The following is a 21,252-nucleotide window of genomic DNA, read 5'->3' on the forward strand; positions in this document are numbered from 1 at the left end:
GAAAATTACATCTTTTGGGGAACTATGACATTTAAGTAAAAGTTTGTGGAATTTGTTTTTCTTTCAACGTTGGAACTTTTTTTCTTAATTGTTTACCGTTGAATTTAAAATAATGGGAAAATTCAAGAATTGGAAAGAAAAAAAATTATCCATGAAATGTTTGAAAATTACATATTTGGGGAACTATGATATTAAAGTAAAAGTTTGTGGAATCCCATTTGTTTTTTCTTTCAACGTTGGGCCGGCCCCTTTTAAAGACCACTGCCTTGGACGGATACAATGTTGAGTCTAAATGGGCTTCCATGCAAGTCTTGTATAGAAGAGTGGAAATAGCCTTCAATAACTGTTTTTTGTAATTTGTTTCAAAATTAGGCGTTGAACCATTTATTTTTCATAAATAACTGTTTTAATTTTTGAAGTATCCATTTTTCTTTTAATAATTGTCAACCAAATTTCAATAATTGTTTACCATATTTCAATAACTGTTAATCAGATTTTAATAGTTGTTAACCAGATTTCAATATACTAATATTTTGGACCAGATTTCAATAACTGTTAACTACATTTCAATAGATGTTAACCAGATTTCAAAAATTGTTAAACAAATTTCAATAACTATTGATCAAATTTGAAACAGAATGATATTTTTGTCCGAAAAAAAAATGGTTCTTGTCGAAATGTTTTAAAATAATGAGGGAGATATAAAAAAAAGTGACGCACGTTTTAAACTAATTATGTGATTTTCTTTATAAAAAAATACTATTGTAGAGTTAAACCATTTTCCAACTTTAAGTCTCGTATGCTTTTTTCATTGCTTATGGTAGCCGTTTTTTGAAATATATATCGAAAATAGCCTACTTAATTTTTTTTACTACTAAAGTAATTGTTTTTAGATATTTTTCTTGATGTTTACCGTCTTTCTAGGTGTACTATTTTGGCTCTACTCAACTTTAATTACTGTTTACAATATAAATTAAAAAGAATATAATTATTTTTCTATTAAAAAGGCTATTTATGAAAATAGCTGTTATTTTTAAATACTACACTTAAAAACAGTTTTTTTTTTTTTTTTAATTTCCCCTTTGGACAAAGTAAGCTTTTGTTTCTTTCTCATTTGTTGTTTTCTGAAAATTTACAAAAAGCACTTTCCCCCAGATAATTAACGGAACACCAAAACATATCTCAAACTTCTCGTGTCCACCGTACGGGTGATGGAAACTAACTGATCACCGGAGATATTTGTGTTGCTTCGTCGGCACTTTTTTTACTCTTATTTTTTTTTAAAAGGGCATATAGTGTGGCTCTTTGTCAGCATAGCAAGAGACATTGAGTAAGCTTGTGCGTGCAATAAGACTTCTTGTCGTCACTTTTTTTTTTTAATCAAACAAATGTTCCAACTTCCAACAGACGAGTATATATTCAAGTCCACTCTTTCTTCTTCTTCTTCTTCTAATTCTTTTTTTTTCCTCCTTTATTATTTCTAGAAGTCAACTCTGTCAAATAAAACGTTCAGTTAGTACTCTACAATTAGCCTCCCTTAGGAGAAAAAAAGTGTTACAAGATAAAGGAAATGAAAGACCAAGTCTCTCTTTTTCCATATCTACACGATGGAATGTTAGCATCGACATTGGTTCTATACCTGAAAGAAAGAAGAATCCAGAGCAGAAAGGAAACAGAGTGGGTCAAAAGAAGAAGTTAATTGATAATCAAGTAAAAATGACAGAGGCTCAATATACAAAAGCGGTGGTTGGTCCGTGATTAACGAGTAAGAAAAAAAAAAAAAAGAATGATAAATAAATTAGCAGTAGTATCATTAACAATTTAACAGCAGAGATCAGAAGTTGTGGTGCAAGAACAAGTCGTGGTTGGGCGAACCGGCGGGGCAAATCTCCTCCTCCTTGGAGACACCTTCTTGTTCTTCAACGTCGTGATCGTGATCGTGATCGTGATCGTTTTCGTGGTCGACGGAGGAGGACTTTCTCCGGCGAGAAGAAGGCAGGCTCGGGTACGTGATCCGGTCCGAGGACTGCTTGTTGTTGTGCAGCCTGGTCGAGCCGAGCACGATCTCGGTCGGCAGAATCGGCTGCTCGATGAGCAACGCGAGCGCTCGCTCGAGCGCGGTGGTCACCTTGTCCATCGACGGCCGTTCCTTCCCTCTCATCCTCACGCACTTGCACGCCACGTTGGCCATCCTCCTCAGCGCCTCCTCCGCCGCCGCCGCCGCCGCGGTGGGGCCCGGGTCGAGCACGGCTGCCGCGTCGCCGGCTTTCACGAGCGGCACCGCCCACTCGACGATGTTCACGGCCCGCTCGCCCTCCATGTGAATGGCCTTCCTCCCGCTGAGAATCTCGAGGAGGAGTACCCCGAAGCTGTACACGTCCGACTTCGTGGTCAGGTAATGGAGGCGATAGTACTCGGGGTCGAGGTACCCGAGCGTCCCCGCGGGGAGCTCGGGCAGCGGGGAACAGCTGTCGGCGGGGCCCAGGAGCGAGAGCCCGAAATCGGCCACGCGAGCGTTGTGGTCCTCGTCGATGAGGATGTTGGAGGATTTGATGTCGCGGTGGATGACCGGCGGGCACGCGTAGCCGTGGAGGTACTCGATCCCCCGGGCGGCTTGGACGGCGATGGTGGCTCGCCGGACCCAATCCAACGGGACTTTGCCGGCGGCGGCCCCGTGGAGGTGCTGGTGGAGAGACCCGTTGGCCATGTACTCGTACACGAGGAGGCGCTCGTCGCCTTGCTCGCAGAACCCGAGGAGGTTGAGGAGGTGAGCGTGGTTGAGCCTCGAGAGGAGGTCGAGCTCGGTCTGGAACTCCTTCCACCGCTTCACGGCCCGCTTCACCGCCACCACCGTCCCGTCGTCCAGAACCCCGCGGAACACGTCCGAGAAGCTCCCCTTCCCGACCAGAGACTCGTCGGAGAAGCTCGACGTCGCGCGCTCGAGCTCCTCGTACGCGAACAGCCTCGCCCGCCTCCCGCCCCGCGTCGTCCTCGCGGACGACGACGACAGCGTCGGCGGGTCGAGGCCGCCGCCGCCGCCGCGGCCGCCCGGGAGGTTCCTCTCGCAGCGGCAGCCTCGCACCACCCGCCACCGGACGTAGAGCGAGACGGCGGCCACGAGGACCGCGGCGAAGGCGATCTCGGCCGCGATCACCGCCACCTGCACGGACCAGAAGCGCTGCGCCGACGAGGCGGAGCACGTCGCGGCGCAGTCTCGGGAGGCGCAGGCCGAGCAATTGTAGGTGCAGAGGCGGTCCGAGCCCGCCGAGCATTCCGACTCCAAGTAAGTGTCGGCGGGGCAGTCGGCGGTGGTGCAAGGAATGCAGACTCGGCAGGAGGAGGAGGAGAGACGTCGCTGCTCGTAATAGCCCGGGGCGCAGGGGGCGGTCCGGCAGAGGTCGGTGGCGGAGGCGGCGATGGGGAGGGAGGCGGGGAAGCCGGAGCCCCAGCAGACGGGGAGGAGAGTCCGGTCGGCCATGATGGCGCAGGTGAAGTAGTTGCCGGCGGCGATCTCGTAGGCTCGGAGGGCGGAGGGGACGGCGGTGGCGGGCTTGACGACGAGGCCCCAGCAGAGGACGGCTCGGTCGGAGAGGCGGATGCCGCAGGCGTGGAATTTGCCGCCGGCGAGGGAGAGCATGGGGTCGGGGGGAGGGGCGTCGACGCTGGAGGAGACGAAGTCGGCGTCGGAGTCGAGGGAGCGGCCCCAGCAGACGGGGCGGGAGTCGGGGGAGTCGAGGACGCCGCAGACGTGGTAGCCGCCGGCGGAGATGGTCTGGAAAGAGAGGGAGCGGGGGGCCAGGGCGGCGACGCGGCTGCTGGAGTCGTCGCCCCAGCAGAAGGCGGTGCGGTTGCCGGAGAAGAGGGCGCAGGTGAAGTCGGAGCCGGAGGAGAGGGAGTGGATCGGGGAGTCGAAGGAGAACGTCCTCGTCATGTTGTAGCCCCAGCAGTCGACGACGGAGAGGGATCGCCGGCGGCCGGTGGAGGGTTGCCGGAGGGCGCAGAGGTGGTAGTCGCCGGCGGTGATCTCGAGGTACTGGTTGGATTCGGAGAGGAGGCCCATGGGGACGTAGGCGGAGGCGCCCCAGCAGAAGGGGAGGGCGGAGGGGCGGCGGAGGAGGCCGCAGACGAAGCCGTCGCCGGCGGCGAGGGCCAGGAAGCGGAGGCGCGGCGGAGTGGAGAGAGTGATGGCGGAGTTGGAGCCGTAGCAGGCGGCGATGTGGGTTCCGTCGGTGTTTCTGAGGCCGCAGAAGACGGAGCCCTTGTCGCCGTACGAGACGGCGATCGAGGACATCGAGCCCAGACCCGCCGCCGCGTCCAGAAGGACCGCCACCGCCGTTACCCACAGGAGTGACGTCACCATCATCGGAGACCAGGCGCAACAAGAGCAAGAGCAAGAAGAACTAGCATTGTTTAGAGAGAGAGAGAGAAAGGGAATTGAAGTGATTCATCTGATATAATTAAATGCGATGAAACTGCATTGTGTGAAAATGGGCCGAGTGCAGTTGAATGCATTTAATGCCTTGCTTTTAATGTCATTTCCTTCTTTCTTTCTTTTTTTTCCAACCCCGCATTCGAATTTTGATCGTATAATTATCATCATCATCAACTTGATCTCTCAATTCTCACACTACTAGTACTACCACTATACACACTTCACCTCATCATCATTTTATTGCTCTCTCTCTCTCTCTCTCTCTCTCTCTCTCTCTCTCTCTCTCTATTCTTGCTTTGCTTTGCTTAGCTTATTTGCATGCATGATTGCTTTCTCGTTTCACTTTTATTTTATGTGGATTTTTTTTTTTTCCTTTTTATTGATATTTTATAGAAAAGGACCAACTTATTTTCGTAAGAGGATATATTAATTAAAATTGATTATGTATCAGATTTCTTTTTTTTCATTTATTTCCGTAAAAAATAATTTTGATCGCTTTTATTATAATTGTAGATTCAAATATCATAAATATTGCTTTTTCGTTATTATATTCATTGTCTTATATACTTGTCTATTATTATACTAAATTTGGTGGTGTGCAACTGGTTATGAGTTATGCGTACGTAGTTATATTTTTTATGTAATTTAAAACAAGAAGTAATTACTTCGAGGTCTGTTCTGTATTTGTGCAGAAGAAAAAAAAAACAAAAATTCTGTAAACACACTAGGCCATTAGACATACATACTAACATTGTGAAAAATAATGGATACTGTCTATTTATGAAATTAAATACGGAATTGTAATATTAAATACGCTGAATATTAATTAAATACGCTGTTTATCTCGATTTGGTTTTCATAATCAACATTAAAAACACTCGTGTAGATAATGATTATCTATTAACTCCTATAATTCTGATTGCTTAAAAGTTTAATCCATCTCCAAAATCCTAATGCATGCTTTTATTCATTGACAGTGTCCTGTGATTTAACGAAGAAACAGTTATACAGGCCTATACAAAGCGAAGAGTGAAGAGTGACTTATGTCGTAATTTTTTCACTTATTATTCGTTCTTAAATAAATAAATCAACTGAAACTTAAGTAGCTTTTAAAATACGCATATTTTAGTTTAGCTTAGTGGTCGGTGCTTTAATAAATGAAACCTTCGTCAACGACTCAACATGCATGTAATCTACATCTAAAAAATGGTGCTCTTTTTTTAACTTCCAAACTTCTGGATCAAACCCTACTTCCTTGTTTTACGCTCACTAACGAGTATAATTGGTCTTAGATAACTAAAATCAGAAATCACTTCAAGCACTTTTCAAGAATATTTCAAGCCTTATTCCGATCCCTATTTAAGCCTACGAGCTTCAAATTCAATATCAAGTTATGTAAAAAAGAGAGACATGGGCCATAGTAATCAGGAGTTCAGGACCATTCCATAAATGTTGTATTTTAATCTCTCTCTCTCTCTCTCTCTCTCTCTCTCTCTCTCTCTCTCTCTCTCTCTCTCTCTCTCTCTCTCTCTCTCTCTCTCTCTCTCGCCTCATCTCTATATCGTTGATTTAGTGTATACACGTGTTCAGTGAATGTGTAATAGTATGGGTTTCCAAATTTCCAGTTAGATAGAGGCAGTGTAGCAAAATGCCAAAATGAAATTATGAAATTTGGATATAACCTATGTTTGACAATTTTTAGGGATATAGTCAAATGACTTATGTGACAATAATTAAGGTCTAATTTGCTCTTATTTATTAACAAATTCGTCACTTTCTCTCTCTTATTTTTTTTCAAATATTTTTTTTTTTGCATCAAAACTTCAAAAATTCATATCTTTCTCATACGAACTCGAAATTGAGTGATTCCAAATCCTACGGATTCGTGACGCCAAGATCTTCAAAAATAGATCCATTGTGTTTGATGAAAAATCATTTTTAATACCATGGGTGTAGAAAAATCATGTTATTACCTTAAATATGGAAATAATTGAAATTTATAAAAAAAAAAATGGAAATGTAAATATAATACATTAAACATAATTTTTCATCAAACACAATGGGTCTATTTTTGTAGATCTCGACGCCACGAATTTGTAGGATCTGAAATCACTCAATTTCGAGTTCGTATGAGAAATATACGAATTTTTGAAGTTTTGATGCAAAAAAAATTATTTGAAAAAAATAGGAGAGAGAAAGTGACGAATTTGTTAATAAATAAGGGTAAATCAGATCTTAATTATTGACACATAAGTCATTTGGCTATATTTCTAAAAATTGTCAAACATAGGTTAGATCCAAAATCACATGTTTAAAGTGGCCTAGTTACTACAAATCTCTTAGATAAAGGACATCTTTTTTTAATTAATCAATTAACGTCATAATTAATTTCAGAAGATTTTTTTAGAAACCAAAAAAAATTATAAATCTTAACTTACAGAAATATAGAAATAAGGATCAGATATATCAATAAATTTTTTATATGATCAAATATATGGATTAAAGTTGATTTCTTTTTTAATCAAACTGTTTAGCAAAATGTTTCAAAAATAATAAATATATGGCACGGTGGTAGCTAGCTTGGTCTAGCGGTAATCTCACACACACTTCGACGGAGAGGTCATGGGTTCAAGCCCCCATGGGATGCAGAAATGCATGCCCCCTAAGATTTATTCTAAGAAGTATGTAATCTTGGCCAGTAGTGCCACCTACTATGTAATCTTGGCCGATAGTGTCACCTGCGCTTTGCACTGCTAATATATCATGTAGTGTCTCTACTCGAAAATAAATATATGGCACGTACGAATTTCAAAACTCCCCTCGACTTCTAGATATCCATCCATGCATACATGATACATACATACACAATATTTGATGTTATGCATATATAGCGAGTGTGTGTACATATATAAATTATAATACACGTGTAATTATATGACCTTATTTTTAATAATGTGTGGGGATCTATGTTTCATTGAACTTTTATTTAGTAATTTGACGATTGAGCCATATTTCAAAAAATAATTAATGGTATTTAAGATTTCAAAGTTCCCGAATTCAAGGAAACACCATGATAAACTACGAATAATATATAAGACTCTAAAACAAATTAATATTATTTAACCTAACATCCCTCCTTACGCAAACCGACATCGACATGGCTATATGCGTGTTATTACATAAAAATAATATCCAAGTTTGACTGAAATATATGCTAAAAGGGAAAAAAAAAAAAATGGAGCAATTTTTTAACCAACTTTTAGTAAATATTAAATGAAAATGAAATTACTGATTTTGCACAACTGTTGCAAAAAGTGTTGTAACAGATAGTGTGACAGTTGCTGAAATTTAGAGAACCGAAAGATAAACAATATGAGTGGAAAAATAATAAATAGACACCAGAGTTCGTAACCCGGTTCGGCTAGTCGTGCCTATGTCTGAAGGGTTTTTTCCCAATGGAAAACAATTTACTATGATAACGTGGTACAATAAAGATTTACAGTCAACAACTCTCTCGCTGGCTACCTAACCTACGTCTATCCTCTTCAACAGCAATTTAGGCTTCCCTTAAGCTCGAGATCCCCTCGATTACCACATAATATCTCTCCGAGACTTCTAAACGTATTTCTCAAAAATACGAATGAAAAACTTAACCTCATGCTTCTAATACACCCAAATATAGGCAACAAAGCAGAGGTAAAAGACACCTTAAAAGCTTGAACACAGATCGTTCTAAGCTCAACTAATCAGTTGAATAAATCTCTCAAAAGACGTTAGTGATGACGGTGTTTTTTTGACCTATTTATAGACAAAATTGGGTCAAAACGATTCTTGAAGTCGGATTTGGAGCACCAGCTCATTATATCATCAATCCACACTGAAATCCTACTTCAATTCGGAATAGAAAAATCCAAAAATGAATGGGCCGTAACTGTTGCACAACCTGTTACAACAGAAGTTGTGACGCTTCCAAAAATAATTGTAACGAGGCTCAATTTTTTTTCGAAATTATATGTCACGATTCTTAAAGTATTTTTCCAACATTAAATCTTTAATTAATGTAACAACATTAAAGATTTGAAGATTTTGGAATAATTACCCAGTTTACTAATTTACTTAGCTTTGCTTTTCTGGGTATTTTTATGGCCAAGATTTCTAAATTTCCTTTCTTCGAGTATTCAGATCACATACAATTATCTAATTGAATCTCAGAAGATTTCTACTAAAATCATTGGTGAGTTTTTTCTTTTATGATGGTGCTACCTCTGTATAATTCTTCATATGTTGTTTCATGATCGTTAAACCGTTTTTTGGATTAACATTCGCAAGACACTTGTCGGTGTGTGAGCTTGCAACGTGTCTCAATCTTAACTCATCGGATCACATGGCTGTCAGTCTCGAGAGAGTAGTGAAGATTTGGACGGACCCGAAAGTCAGTATCTCAAGAGGGTCATTGGATTTGTGATTGTGCGGTCACGTTTCCGTGGGTCTCGGGAGAATAATGAAGGTTTAGGACGAACCCAAAAGTCACTATTCTCTAGAGGATCCTTTGGATTTTGTCACCGTCCTAAATTTCGTCGGGGGTTGGTCTCTTTGAGTTCATTTAAAAAAAAGTAGAGAGAAGGTGAACTAGAGGGCACGGAGGGTTTACCCCCATCGCGCGCTCTGACGCTCAATATTAGCTCCATTTTGAAAGTGAGGAGATGAGTATATGATTATATGTTGAGTTTTTGGGAGAGGATGTGAGAAAGCTTGAGAGAATATGGTTGAGAAACCAATTTATTAGCATTTTGCCTCTCTCTCAAGTGTGTTGTCCCTTTACCTCTTGGCTTGAAGGGGTATTTATAGAAATTTTGGCCCTTGGGGTGAGTTTGTGTGTGTGACTCACGTATTTTGGGATTTTTTTGGAGCTAAAATTGGTCCAGCGGCTTGGAATCCCCTTGGTGGAACGGACTTGAGCCTGCGGAGCGACCTTAATTTGAGCCCGCGGAGCGGGCTTCGTTTGAGCCCGCGGAGCAGGGTTGATTTTAGCCCACGGAACGGAGTTGATTTTGAGCCCGCGCGCAGAGTGGAGTTGATTTTGAGCCCGCGGAGCAGTGTTGATTGAGTTCATGGAGCGGGGTGGAATTGAGTCTTTTTAAAGTAGTAGTTGGTTTTTTTTTTTTCTGTGGTGGGTTGTCGTTTTCCTTTAGACGGAAAATATTGGCATAACAACGATCATTCCGCTCAATGATTAAAAAAAAAACATTAAATAATTTAACATTGAATAGATGTATTGATTTAGCAACAAACATATGGAATAAGTCATAAAATCTTATCACTAAAAAAAATAGAGCTAGCGTGTCCAAATCTTGATTTTAGTCTGACATTTTTCTTTCTCGCTCAACTCAGCCAATGCAACAAACTCATATTCGATCGTGGATGGATTACCACAGTTTGTTCGGATGATTTCCAAGTGTGGGTGCAATAAGACTTGTTGTCGTTTTTTTTTTTTCCTTTTATAATGGCGCTAACTCTGTATAGTGGCACTAACTATGTATAGTTCTTCATATATCGTTTCATGATCGCTTTGTTTTTCACCATTAAAAAAAAATGACATTATTTGCCCGTATGTTCAAAATGATAGGTTTCTATGCATTTTTCATGTTTCTCATAATTATGCCAAACATTAACATAATATTTAACACTAAATGAATTAAGAACAAACACATAGAATAGATCACAAAATCCTACTGCTATTTTAAAAAAAAAATGGAGCAAGCATATCCAAAACTCAATTCTAGTATGGCCTTTTTTTTTGCCTGATTCATACAATGTTAAATTATAGATCGAGCCATAGCAGTTTGTATGGAAGATTTTCATGACACCACCACTGATTACATATTTACTAGTGGATTTCAAATCTTTGGATATCCTATATCCAACTCGCATTAGACACATGGCTGTCTTTCAGTGACTTTTTTTAGGCCACACAAACACACATACTTTGGCTACGGATACCACGCTTTCAAAGTTCATGGCCACCATAAAAGAAATTGGTGGCCAAATCGTTACAACCTGACAGAAAAGTTTGGGTAACACTAATATAAAGAAATACACCTAAAACATACGAGGGTATTGAAAACTATTTCATTACTTCCTATTTAGATGTACCAAGTACGGGTATCAATTTCCTTCCACCCATTATGAGCTAGGCATATATCTTATTTCTCAAACATCAATTTACATAAAATTGCTGAAAAGAATAAAAAGAATAAGCAGCCCTTGAACAATCTCTCTCTTTGGCTTTCTTGTAGTCTTTGCAGCTCCATTGTAGTAGTATATGCCAAGCCAAGAAGATCATATTGTTTGAAGAATCATTTTATTTCAGGAAGTGAGAGAGAGGATATATGTCACTCAAGCCAAGAGGAGAATCCTGTTCGTGTAATCGCTAGCTCATCATATAGAATATGCTTTGCGAAAACAGAAGCAACTAATGGTAACGGCGACATTCACTTCACGAACTCACTGCAGATCAAAGATGAACGTAATTACGAGGTACACCATCGGAAGAATAATCTATTCAGGGATATGAACGACGATGAAAATATAAAGATCGCGACCAAACAATGGGTGAGGCAAGAACATTCACAATAAAATAACTGGATAGAAATCAAAAGAATTCAAACGGAGATGTATTCAGAATTGTTTTCTTACAAAAATGAGAAAGTACAGGAATATTAGAGGGATAGTCTATGGACAATGCAAGTACTAAATGTTAATGGACTGCCTTGTAACTTGATCCGATTATTCCAATCAATCAACAAAACAGGTAATCCAAAAGATAAAAGAGCGAGGTCGAAACAAGTAATTACTTTAGTAAAATATGAATGGTCTAATCACGAATACATTTTAAATTGCATGCTTAATCGAAGTGCTAACTTGCTTTACTGTTTTCCGTTATTGGTACGTGCAAAGCAACAACCCTAACGCATAATTAAGGGGGAGAGACAGTGTATTAAATGATTGTGTAATGCGAGTGTAGTTAGACCACTATAGTAGTCGAGTAAAAAAATGTCATGCCGAACTAGGAAATGAAATGATATTTCATAAATTGATCAAAGGGAAATACCTTGGTCTGAAGCCGGGTGGATCTTCGAGGAAGGTCCTTTTTACGCTTCATACTTCGTAATATCTTCACGTTAGGTTGATATGGGCTGCTTTCAAGTCCACCTTCTTCCACACGTTTCTTTCTCTTCTGCTTCCCTCCATTACCATTACTATCCAATTGATCCGAGTTTAAGGAGATCTTCTCAGATGCCTTAACGAGTTCTGAACATCTGAAAAGTGCGAAGCCAGTATTAAATTTTATTTATAATGAGTTTTATTACTGCATGAAACCGGCCAAAACTTTTTCTGGAAAAAAAACCACATGCATAATATCGAAAAATAAATAAATAAATGAAAAGAAATAAAAAGTAGAAAGACAGCATTTCAAAGAGAAAATTACTCTGAACTCTTTCTCTCATTCAGACTGTTGCTCCTCTCCTGAAAATGGTCAGAAGTTAGTACAAGTCCAAATAACACATAATATGAGACCCCCCAGAGACCATTAATGCAATTCTATGAGTAATGTCTTTTCATCGAAAGAATCATACTCGAACCAAAGATCTGAACCAATGAGATATATAATGTGTAAAAAACTAGGAACTTAATGTTATGGATAATCCAAAAGTTATCTTAATAAATAACGAATTTTCTCGCAAAGTTGATTGAAATCTATAAACACATAACCAAAAATAAAGAGTAAACTACATTCAATAAAGATCTATGGTAGTACCAAACGTTGGACCCTTCAAGCAAAACCTAAGTATTATGATTGAATAGACACAAAATAACTAGATAAAAGTATGGTCTGTTTCTGTAACAGTGTATACATATAAAGAGAAATGCAGGCATACCTGTTCTTCCACAGAAATAGGCATATGTTCCAACTCGCTTAGATTGGCTACCCCGTTTTTTTCACTTCCTTTTTCGCCGTTTTTGTCAGACTCGCCCATGAGTCCATTCTCAAGATGCGAACCTGAAGTATCTTTGTTACAGCTTGCGACTTCCGATGACTGCATTTCGATAGAATTACTAACTGTGCATCTGAGATGTACTATTGGAGGATTTTGAAGACCAGAATCATTCTCTCGAATCGTATTTGGACACCGATTCAAATTGGAAGTTGAGTGGTCCAATACGGTATCGATCGGTGGGCAACCAGACATAGAGTCGACAGCGGGATCGCAGATGGGTTCGCTATCATTGCGAGTATCAGCAACATTGAAATCAAGAGCCACAGTGCATTGCGGTTCGCAGTGTGAATTGCAATTAGGACAGGATGGCAATTTTTTCTCGTTTGACTTCTCCGAAACATCTGTAAGATGAACGCTACATGTCTGTATCGAATGAGGATCTGAAATCCTTTGAACCTTCGGTGATTGGTCAAGCACTGACCGGTCGATTTTATCCGCTTCTGAACATGGAGACGTGTGGCTATCCGCAGTTCCATCCCTGATTTCTCCCGAATTTATGTTCTTGAAGGAACTCATTTCTCTTTCACTGCCTTTGAGAGACTCAATGTCATCGTGTAGACTCCGAGACTTGCTATGCTGGACATTCTCAAATATGTGAACATCGCGTTTAAATTTTTTAGTCCAGTCTGAAGGGCTCGAAGTCAAATCAACACAGAGATTAAGCCCGTCTTCTGATCTCACGTAAAACTGAAAGGGTTTCGAACGTAATTTTGCAGAACAGTCACTCGGGGAAGCAAAAGCATCATGTGGTGGACATGAATCATCATCCGTGTCTCCACGGTCAGTTTCAGGCCTCGAATCCACCATATCAGCAGAGCTTTTCCTTTCGACATTCCTATCATTCACATGACCCTCTTTGCATTTAGCATGTGATGCCTTCTGGAGAATACAGACCGAACTGTTAAAACCCTCCTGAATAGTAATTACATATATTTCTTATCAGAAAACATTCTTAGCACATTTTTGAAAAATTTCATTCATAAACTTGCATTCTCAAGCAGAAACAAAGCAACCACCGAACTGATTTCATCCCATGGTGATTAACTTGTCTAACAATTCAAATCCCAATACAATACTAATTAATAATTTCCCGAAGATTGTAAGCATGGAGAGAAAGTAGCAGCAAGTCACGTAAAATCATGCTCCCATAGAGACAAAGAAAGAAAGAGAGCCATAAACAAGAATACAACTACATCTGTTTATCTTTTATTTCCTTTCCTCAAAAGTTTCCAGAACTTCAGTCTCGTGTTTCTTTAACCAATCAAATCTAACCTCAATGCATAGCATTACAAACCTTGCATACGAAATCTAGCAATTCATAAACACACTTTAATCCCATGTGTGGAACACATAGGTTTTGGTTAGAAGCCGAGAACCTATGAAAATTTTGTAAGGTTTACGAGTTAGAAATTTCTGGAATTATGACTACTCTGCTCAACCTTCAACTCCTATGAAATCTTGGTACCAACTTAGGGTCCGTGTATAATTCAATATGTACAGAGCAAAACAGTCCAAAAGCTGTGTCTACTGTCTATTCAGAAAGAGTTTTGAGTCCAAAAATGGGTTTCTAGAGAAGAAAAAGGACCTCTAAGAAGGCAAGCAATGAATTCTTCAACTGGGAGTGTGACTTGTTGGCCGGCAAACCATAGAGCTTGCACATATTCTGCAATTCTTTCCTTGATAACTTGTCATGAAAACCCTTTTTCGCCTTAATCACCATTATCAGAGCTCTGAAACCACACATCCAAACACCACGAATATCAAGATTGGTCGGAATAATAAAAACGCCATTAAGATAAAATTAACGCCATTCAATCTTTGTCACTATCAACGGTGACCTTGGATTAAAAGAGAGTAAATAAAGAAAAACAATTCCAAGTTCTTGGCATCAAATCTTTGCTAACGTCAAATTAATTTTCTATAAAAAAATTTAAAAAAATTAAAAAAAAAAAAGCAGAAAACTAAAATCATCTCTAAGCTCTACCATGGCTAATTATTCAAATTAATCATCGCGAAGAGGAGAGGAACAAATTGTTGTGAAATGCTAAGGAAAGAACAAGGAAGCTTACATTATTTTCTTTGCTGTCCAGAAAGTGAGGAAAACGCGAGACTCTGAAATCTGGGTCTCTGTTTCCAAACGGATGAATAAAGAGATGAAGGGTCAGTTTCGTAATTACTTGGTTTATCCGTTGCCCTTTTCAGGAAAGATGTAAGAGAGGGAAATTAAGTATCGCCTAAATTCGGACCATGTTTATCACATTGTCACATTAGATAAACATGAAGACGCCACTGATTGGTGCATGTTATTTAATTAACCTATGGTAATTCGCAACACTGATTCGTTTCCTTAAGAAACGTTCTAGTGACAAGTTATGTTCCTAGTTAAGATATTGCTATATATAAATAAATATAATTATGTCTAAAAGTAAAAGTTAATCTGCCAGAACTAAATCCATAAAATCAAGGATTCTCTGAAATTAATAATAAAAAAAATAAAAAAAAACTGTAATGTCTACTAATCAACATAACACATAGGACTCATGGCGAATACAGCTCAGACTATGGCTAAATTTGTCTTTTTGAGAATAATGGATATTTGGAAGGAGGGTCCATCCCTTTCAGTACATTAGTTTGAAACTTTGAATACATTTGTTTCAATTTTTTTTTTTTAAATAAACTCCAGCTGATTTTTTTTTTAACTGTTACTATTTTATAGTGAATTCTAATCAAGCAATAATTTATCTTCAATAAAAACTCTATTTTTATTTTTATTTCAAATGAAATTTTATATATATAAAGGCATTGTAGCTAAATAGTGATTTTGAAAGAACGTTTACTTAATAATTGAAAATTGTGTCTTAGTACAACGTTCATCACATATGGTCCAACAACTTCAACCTTCTCAAACGGTGATAGAGTACGTGTGTAACAAGGCAGCGGCGAAAGTAGCGTGTGGCGCAAGACAGAGCTACTACAGAATACCTACACCTCTCTGACGTGTACTAGAGGTCACTCATGTGTACTAGAGTCTACATTAGTTGGTTAGACCTCCAGTCGTGTGATGTCATGTGGCACCGGCTGTTAGTTTGTTATGAAGTTAGTTACGCTTACTTGATTGTACAAATATCTTCTGTAACCATCAAATTCAGTAATGAGAATATTCTTTTCACTATCTCATCATTCTTTCTCTCTCTAGATCTCAATATGAGATTCTATCAAACGGTGGAAGAATCATAACGTAAAAAATAAAATCTTGTCCATTTTTTCACAAGATGTTCTCACCAGAGTGTCTCAATAGACCAGCATTCTACCAAATCATCTTAATCATTACTGATCGACGATCACAACTACACTTGAAATTAGTCAACATCTTTACATGCATACAACTTCGTGAGCAACCTCGACTCTTAAGGTCACTTTCGGATATAATTTAATACCTTGTTAAAAAAATCAATTCTAAAATATGTGAACTGAAGTTGTAATTTCGACTATTATTATTTTTACAAATGCTTATTGTTAATTTCATTTTCGCTCTTAGTGGTTGAGCTCGCCGTCATGATCGAGATTCCCTTTCCGAAGCTGGAGTTAAGGCTTTGATACCATAAAAGAGGTTTGAAGAAGAGAGATAGCGAGAAATGAATTGTATAGAATCAAGCTTAATGTTTACAATGAAGACTCAGACTATATATAGTCTCAGAGTCAAGACACATGCTAAGACCTGCAATTAAATAGAAAGCGAGTAAAGTGCCACGTTGGCATTACAGTCTAATTCATTTTCATAACAACCTTTTTCCTCTAATGGACTAGGTGTTAATGCAATTTATGGGATAACATTCAAGAGACACGTCGGGGTGCAAGCTTGCGACATGTCTCGATCTTGTGTTGTCGAGGTTACGTTTCCTCGGGTCTCGAAAGAGTGGTGAATGCTTGCTTCCTCTTGAGAGTCATTCGCATTGGGGATTATGTTCTTCTTGCCTTCTTCGTCGTTCGCGTCAGATTTTTCGTCTTATCTTCGTTCTCTTCTCTTGGGTTCTTCGTCTTCTCTTTTGCTTCATATCTTGGTTTTGATTCATTCTTCTTTTATCTTTGTCTTCGTCTTCGTCTTTTTCTCGATCTTTTTCCGTCTTTTGAGGGCTTTGGGAGCTTTGGGAGCTTTTTGTGGTTCTTTTTTCTTTTTCTCTTGAAATTGGATGTTTGGAAACAAGTTTTTTGCTTTTGTGTTGGATTTTGAGAGAGAGAGAGAGAGAGAGAGAGGAGTTGTAATATATTTTCTCTTCTTAGAATGTGTTCTTTTGAATTGGTTCCATTTTTCTTCTTGGGTGAGATGAGTATTTACAGAGCATGGTGGACGAGGCCAAACAAGGACGAGGCAAAACTAGACCAAACAAAGTCGAACGAGGCCAAACGAGACCTAACGAGATCGAATGAGGATTAGGCTAAACGATATCGTTTTTGCTCTTGATGTTATCATTTTTAATGCTATTAAAAATACGTCATAATACTAGAGAGTGGTGTTCTCGCGCTTGTCATAGGAGAAATGGGTAAAACATTTGAATTTGATGTTACTATCACAAGTTTGGGAGAGAAGGCTCAAGTTTAAGAGTGAGAGTGAGTTTGTGATTGTGATTGTGATTTGGAAATTAGGGTTGCTGAATATAGACTTAGATGATGTATTGGGTGGCTAGATTATTAATTTTGGGATATTTAGTTTTAGTGTAGGTGGGTTGGTGCAACTATAGGCCCAAGCCCAACTGGTCCAGTGCTCTACATATTCATATCATGATGCACACAAATTCTTTTTTAAAAAATATAATAGAAAAAATAATATTCCATTTTATTATAATTTTGTGTTTCATATTCATTGTTGTATCCAAACACTTTTGTGACTTTCCTTTACCTTGTACTCTACCGCGGGTTGTAATAGTGATTTGTGTATATATTTAGCATTTTGTGATGAATTTCCTTTTTTTGTTTGTATGTGTATTTGTGTCAATCGGTATGAAGATAGATCTTTTAGTCTAAGTTGATAATATACATTATCGGAGCTTTCGTACGATTGTAGTCTTACACAAACAACAAACCCATAAAACTATCTACATCTGTACTTCAATACAGATAATATAGTTTACCACGATGTGTAACGAATTTAAATTCGAAATGCCATTTTCGACGTCGTTTTGAATTTTTTAATCTACGAAAAATCGAAAGCTGACGAAAAATCGAACAAAAAAAATGTAAAAAATGTAAATATTATACCGTTGTCAAATGCCGTTTTCGATGAAAAACCGAATGGAAATAATATTACATGTTATATATATGTATGTATTTTTTCAATTTTTAATTGAGATTTATGTCAAGTACATTTTATAATCTTCGATATCTAATTGTTTTGCACAATATCAAATACTCATTAATTTCAATCTCAACGTATTTATACCCAATACATAAATCTAGTTGTATAAATGTGTATATATATATCTAGTTGTATAAATGTGTGTATATATATATATATATTTATAATTTATATGAGACACAATTTTACTAACTTTTTATACTAATTCTAAATTTATTGTTTTATTTTTCTTTTTATATGATTTCTATATTAAAATTATTGATTTACATATTTATTGTATGAAATATAACAAGATTATAATTTGGTCTAGTGGTAAAAACTTTTGCACCCAAGACATAGGTCTTGAGTTTAAATCTCAATTGTGCAAATTTTCTCTAACTTTTAATAAAACGACATAATTCTGAAAACGAAAAACATGCTCTTCGTCGGTTGCTTCTACTCCAACAGCGGTACTTCGCCGGAATTTAAAAGACTAAACGAATTTATTGACTATTTTATGATGCCCATTTTGATCAATTAAGCAATAACGTAAATTTAGCTAGCACACTGTCGATAATCATGAAGTAATGTGTACATGGGACCCGTGCGGACTACTTGATACTATCGAGCACGTTCAACAAATCGAGGATATATAAGAAGCTAGCAAAGAGATGGAGCCGAAGGTAGACATGCGAGCCGTAGTATGGTGATTTAAATTTTAACTCAACTGAAGAGATATCACCAACGAAGATCAGACGAGAGACCAATTGGCGGCTTCACTGGGGAAGAGAGGTTGAAGTTCTAGCCGAGCGGGCCGAAGGATTGTGCTTCCAATGTGAAGAAAAATTTGCCCCTCAGACGCAGGTGCAAAGATCATTCGCCACAGATTATCCGATTGACTGGCGAAACTAACATACGTTTGGAGGAGGACAATGAGGTCAAGAAAGCGACAAGAGATGACCAAGAAAATGTATGAAATTACCCAAATACGAGACGAGGTGGGAGACATGGGGTTACATTTTCCTACATTCTACTTGAGAGCAAGGTGGATTTCGGTGGCATAATGTCATTTAGTTCAATAATTATTAGTATTTTAACTAATAAGGGTAATTTAGGTATTTTTTAATTGACTAGGATTCGTAGTAGGATAAGAGTTTCTAAATCTAAAGAAATTCACTTACGTTAGTTTTTTTTTTTTTTTTTTATTTCAATGTTTGCATATTCAGTATTTGTCGAGCATCACCGAGAGAGTACTATATTATATGTTTATTCTATTTCTATTAGTTTTTTTTTTTTTTGAGGAAACGTGGTCGGAGCCACGGAATATCATAAAAGCCCTCACGTATGGCGGAAGAATACCGTGGTTACAAAGATACGAGTGAAAAGAAACCAACGGAAAGAAACAAAAATAAACTCAAACAAACAAGGCCCTAGGAGGCCGCGCGGGACCTCAACTCGCGATCATCGGCTTTAATGGCCTCTTCCGAACAAGGCGGGACTAAACCCAGCCAGGTCGAGGACGAGTGATGGTTAACCGCGTAGCGCGCTAGATTATGCGCAGCAACATTACAAAGACGAGAAATATGCATAATGCGAAAAACCTCAAGCTCCCTCACCTCTCTGAAGATGCGGTGCAGGATCGTCCCAAGCTCTGTCGCAGGCGTCACGCCCTCATCGATCATTCTCACCACCCCCAGGCAGTCAGACTGGATCTCCGCTCTCCTGCCACCGACACTGCGAACTAGCTCTATGCCCTGGAGGACAGCATACGCTTCCGCAAGCTGGGGGGAGAACCCCCTAGCCAGGAAAAGCGTCTGCGAGGCGATCACCTCTCCGGTGTGGTCTCGAACTATACAACCGACACCGAAGCCTCCACGGTCGCGAGCGAGTGCCGCGTCGACGTTAATCGAGAGGGTCCCGTCACTAGGGGGGTCCATCTGGGGGTCGTAGTCACCCTCGTGCTCGTCAGAGTTTCCCCAATCGTAGCCGCTCTGTACTCCTCGAGGAAGCTCACCGTCCACTGGACTAGCTGTGGCTGGCTCCAAGCTGATCTCCCGGCCAAGACATTGTTCCTGTGGTTCCAAAGTTCCCAAATAATGGTAATGAAAAGCTCATGGAAACGAACCTCAAGAGTCTCCGTCGCTCTGAGGATAGCGTCGAAAGCATCGCCGTCTCTGAAAGGCGGAAGAATGTGGCCGAAGCCCACCTCTTTCCAGACTCTCCTGCTCCACCTGCAACCCCAAAAAGTGTGGAAAACAGTCTCCCTCGCCTCCTGACAGACAGGGCAGCTGTCGTCAGAGGTGATCCTCTTCTTGGCTAAGACTGCTCTGGCCGGGATCTGGCCTAAACAGACTCGCCAACAGAAGAGTTTCACCTTAGGAGGAGCTCTCAGCTGCCAGAACTTCGTCCACCACTTCTCCATCCCCGTCGGGTCTGAAGAACTGGCGACCGGAGAACTGGCTCTCTCCATCGCGACACGGAAGCCACTCTTGACGGAGTACTCTCCGTTCTCTGTGAAATGCCAGCGTCGCACGTCAGGAATGCCCTCACCCCCACACGGGATGCTCAGGATCGCCGCAGCGTCCTCCTCCCCGAACATCGCAGTGATAAGACCAGCGTCCCAGCTACCGTCGAGTCTCATAAGCTCAGCTACCCGCATATCGGGGGGAATCCAAGGGGGGTCAATCCAGGGGGCTGGTCTGTCCCTCGGAATCCAACTGTCGCCCATGACCAACACAGACTCCCCGTCTCCGATCCTCCATCTCGAACTGGACTGAATGATCTCACGTCCCCAAAGAAGACTGCGCCATATGGAAGAGCTACACGAACCAGGGAGGGCCGTCATAATATCACCGTCGGGGAAGTAGCTCAGTCTATAAACACGTCCTACCAGGCTATCCGGTCTCCTGAGAAGCCTCCAGACACTCTTAGCCAGAAGGGTCTGGTTGGACTTCTCCAGATCTCTGAAGCCCATCCCGCCCTCTGACTTGTGTCGCGTGAGGTCCTCCCACTTACACCAGTGGATCTTCTTCGTCGCTGTTCCACCCCCCCACCAGAATCTGGCGATCGCCGAGTGAATGTCTCTAACCAAACGCAGCGGGATCTTGTGGCACGAGGCCACGTAACTGGGGATCGATTGAAGGACGGATTTAATGAGGACCTCTCTGCCAGCCTGCGAGAGGGAGAGGCCATTCCAACTCTTAATCTTGGCCCAAACGCGGTCTCTTACAAATCCAAAAAGCTCCGCCTTCTTCCGACCAGTGAACGCGGGAAGACCCAGGTATCGCTTATGGCAGTCCGTCTTCCTAACACCTAGGATCTGAGCCAGAACCTCACCCTCCTCATCGCTAACCTCCGTACCAAAACAAACATCGGACTTTTGAAAGTTCACCATCTGGCCTGAGGCCTCAGAGTAAGTCCGTAAAATG

General features: G+C 40.3%; 2 protein-coding genes across 3 annotated transcripts; both read right to left on the reverse strand.

Moving 5' to 3' along the window:
• Positions 1-1,684: 1,684 nt before the first annotated feature.
• CR4 (crinkly4) lies at positions 1,685-4,392 on the reverse strand. The gene has a single exon (XM_089616341.1). The coding sequence runs from the start codon at positions 4,361-4,363 to the stop codon at positions 1,835-1,837; it is 2,529 nt and encodes an 842-aa protein (XP_089472467.1). The 5' UTR covers positions 4,364-4,392; the 3' UTR covers positions 1,685-1,834.
• Positions 4,393-10,490: 6,098 nt separating this feature from the next.
• Positions 10,491-14,680, reverse strand: LOC149394193 (uncharacterized). 2 transcript variants are annotated; one of them, XM_089617803.1, is made up of 6 exons: positions 14,562-14,680; positions 14,078-14,222; positions 12,373-13,371; positions 11,922-11,959; positions 11,544-11,751; positions 10,491-10,939 (listed from the first exon to the last, which is right to left on the reverse strand). In XM_089617803.1, exons 2-6 carry the CDS (start codon positions 14,210-14,212, stop codon positions 10,937-10,939), a joined length of 1,383 nt encoding a protein of 460 aa, XP_089473929.1. In that variant the 5' UTR covers positions 14,213-14,222; positions 14,562-14,680; the 3' UTR covers positions 10,491-10,936. The 2 variants fall into 2 exon arrangements, with proteins under 2 accessions (XP_089473929.1, XP_089473928.1); XM_089617802.1 differs by having other exon boundaries at positions 12,373-13,404.
• Positions 14,681-21,252: the final 6,572 nt, after the last annotated feature.

Source organism: Urtica dioica, chromosome 6, assembly GCF_054948205.1.
Source record: "Urtica dioica subsp. dioica isolate 48M chromosome 6, U.dioica_male_clone48M_v1_H2, whole genome shotgun sequence".
Classification (NCBI taxonomy): domain Eukaryota; kingdom Viridiplantae; phylum Streptophyta; class Magnoliopsida; order Rosales; family Urticaceae; genus Urtica; species Urtica dioica.

Bases quoted from the DNA above. Each gene is read 5' to 3' on its own strand.
- CR4 (XM_089616341.1), bottom strand. From the start codon at position 4,363: ATGATGGTGACGTCACTCCTGTGGGTAACGGCGGTGGCGGTCCTTCTG.
- LOC149394193 (XM_089617802.1), bottom strand. From the start codon at position 14,212: ATGGTGATTAAGGCGAAAAAGGGTTTTCATGACAAGTTATCAAGGAAA. The intron at 13,405-14,077 runs GTCCTTTTTCTT...ATTACTATTCAG, and splicing joins CATTGCTTGCCTTCTTAGAG to GAGGGTTTTAACAGTTCGGT. The intron at 11,960-12,372 runs GTATGCCTGCAT...GACCATTTTCAG, and splicing joins CTATTTCTGTGGAAGAACAG to GAGAGGAGCAACAGTCTGAA.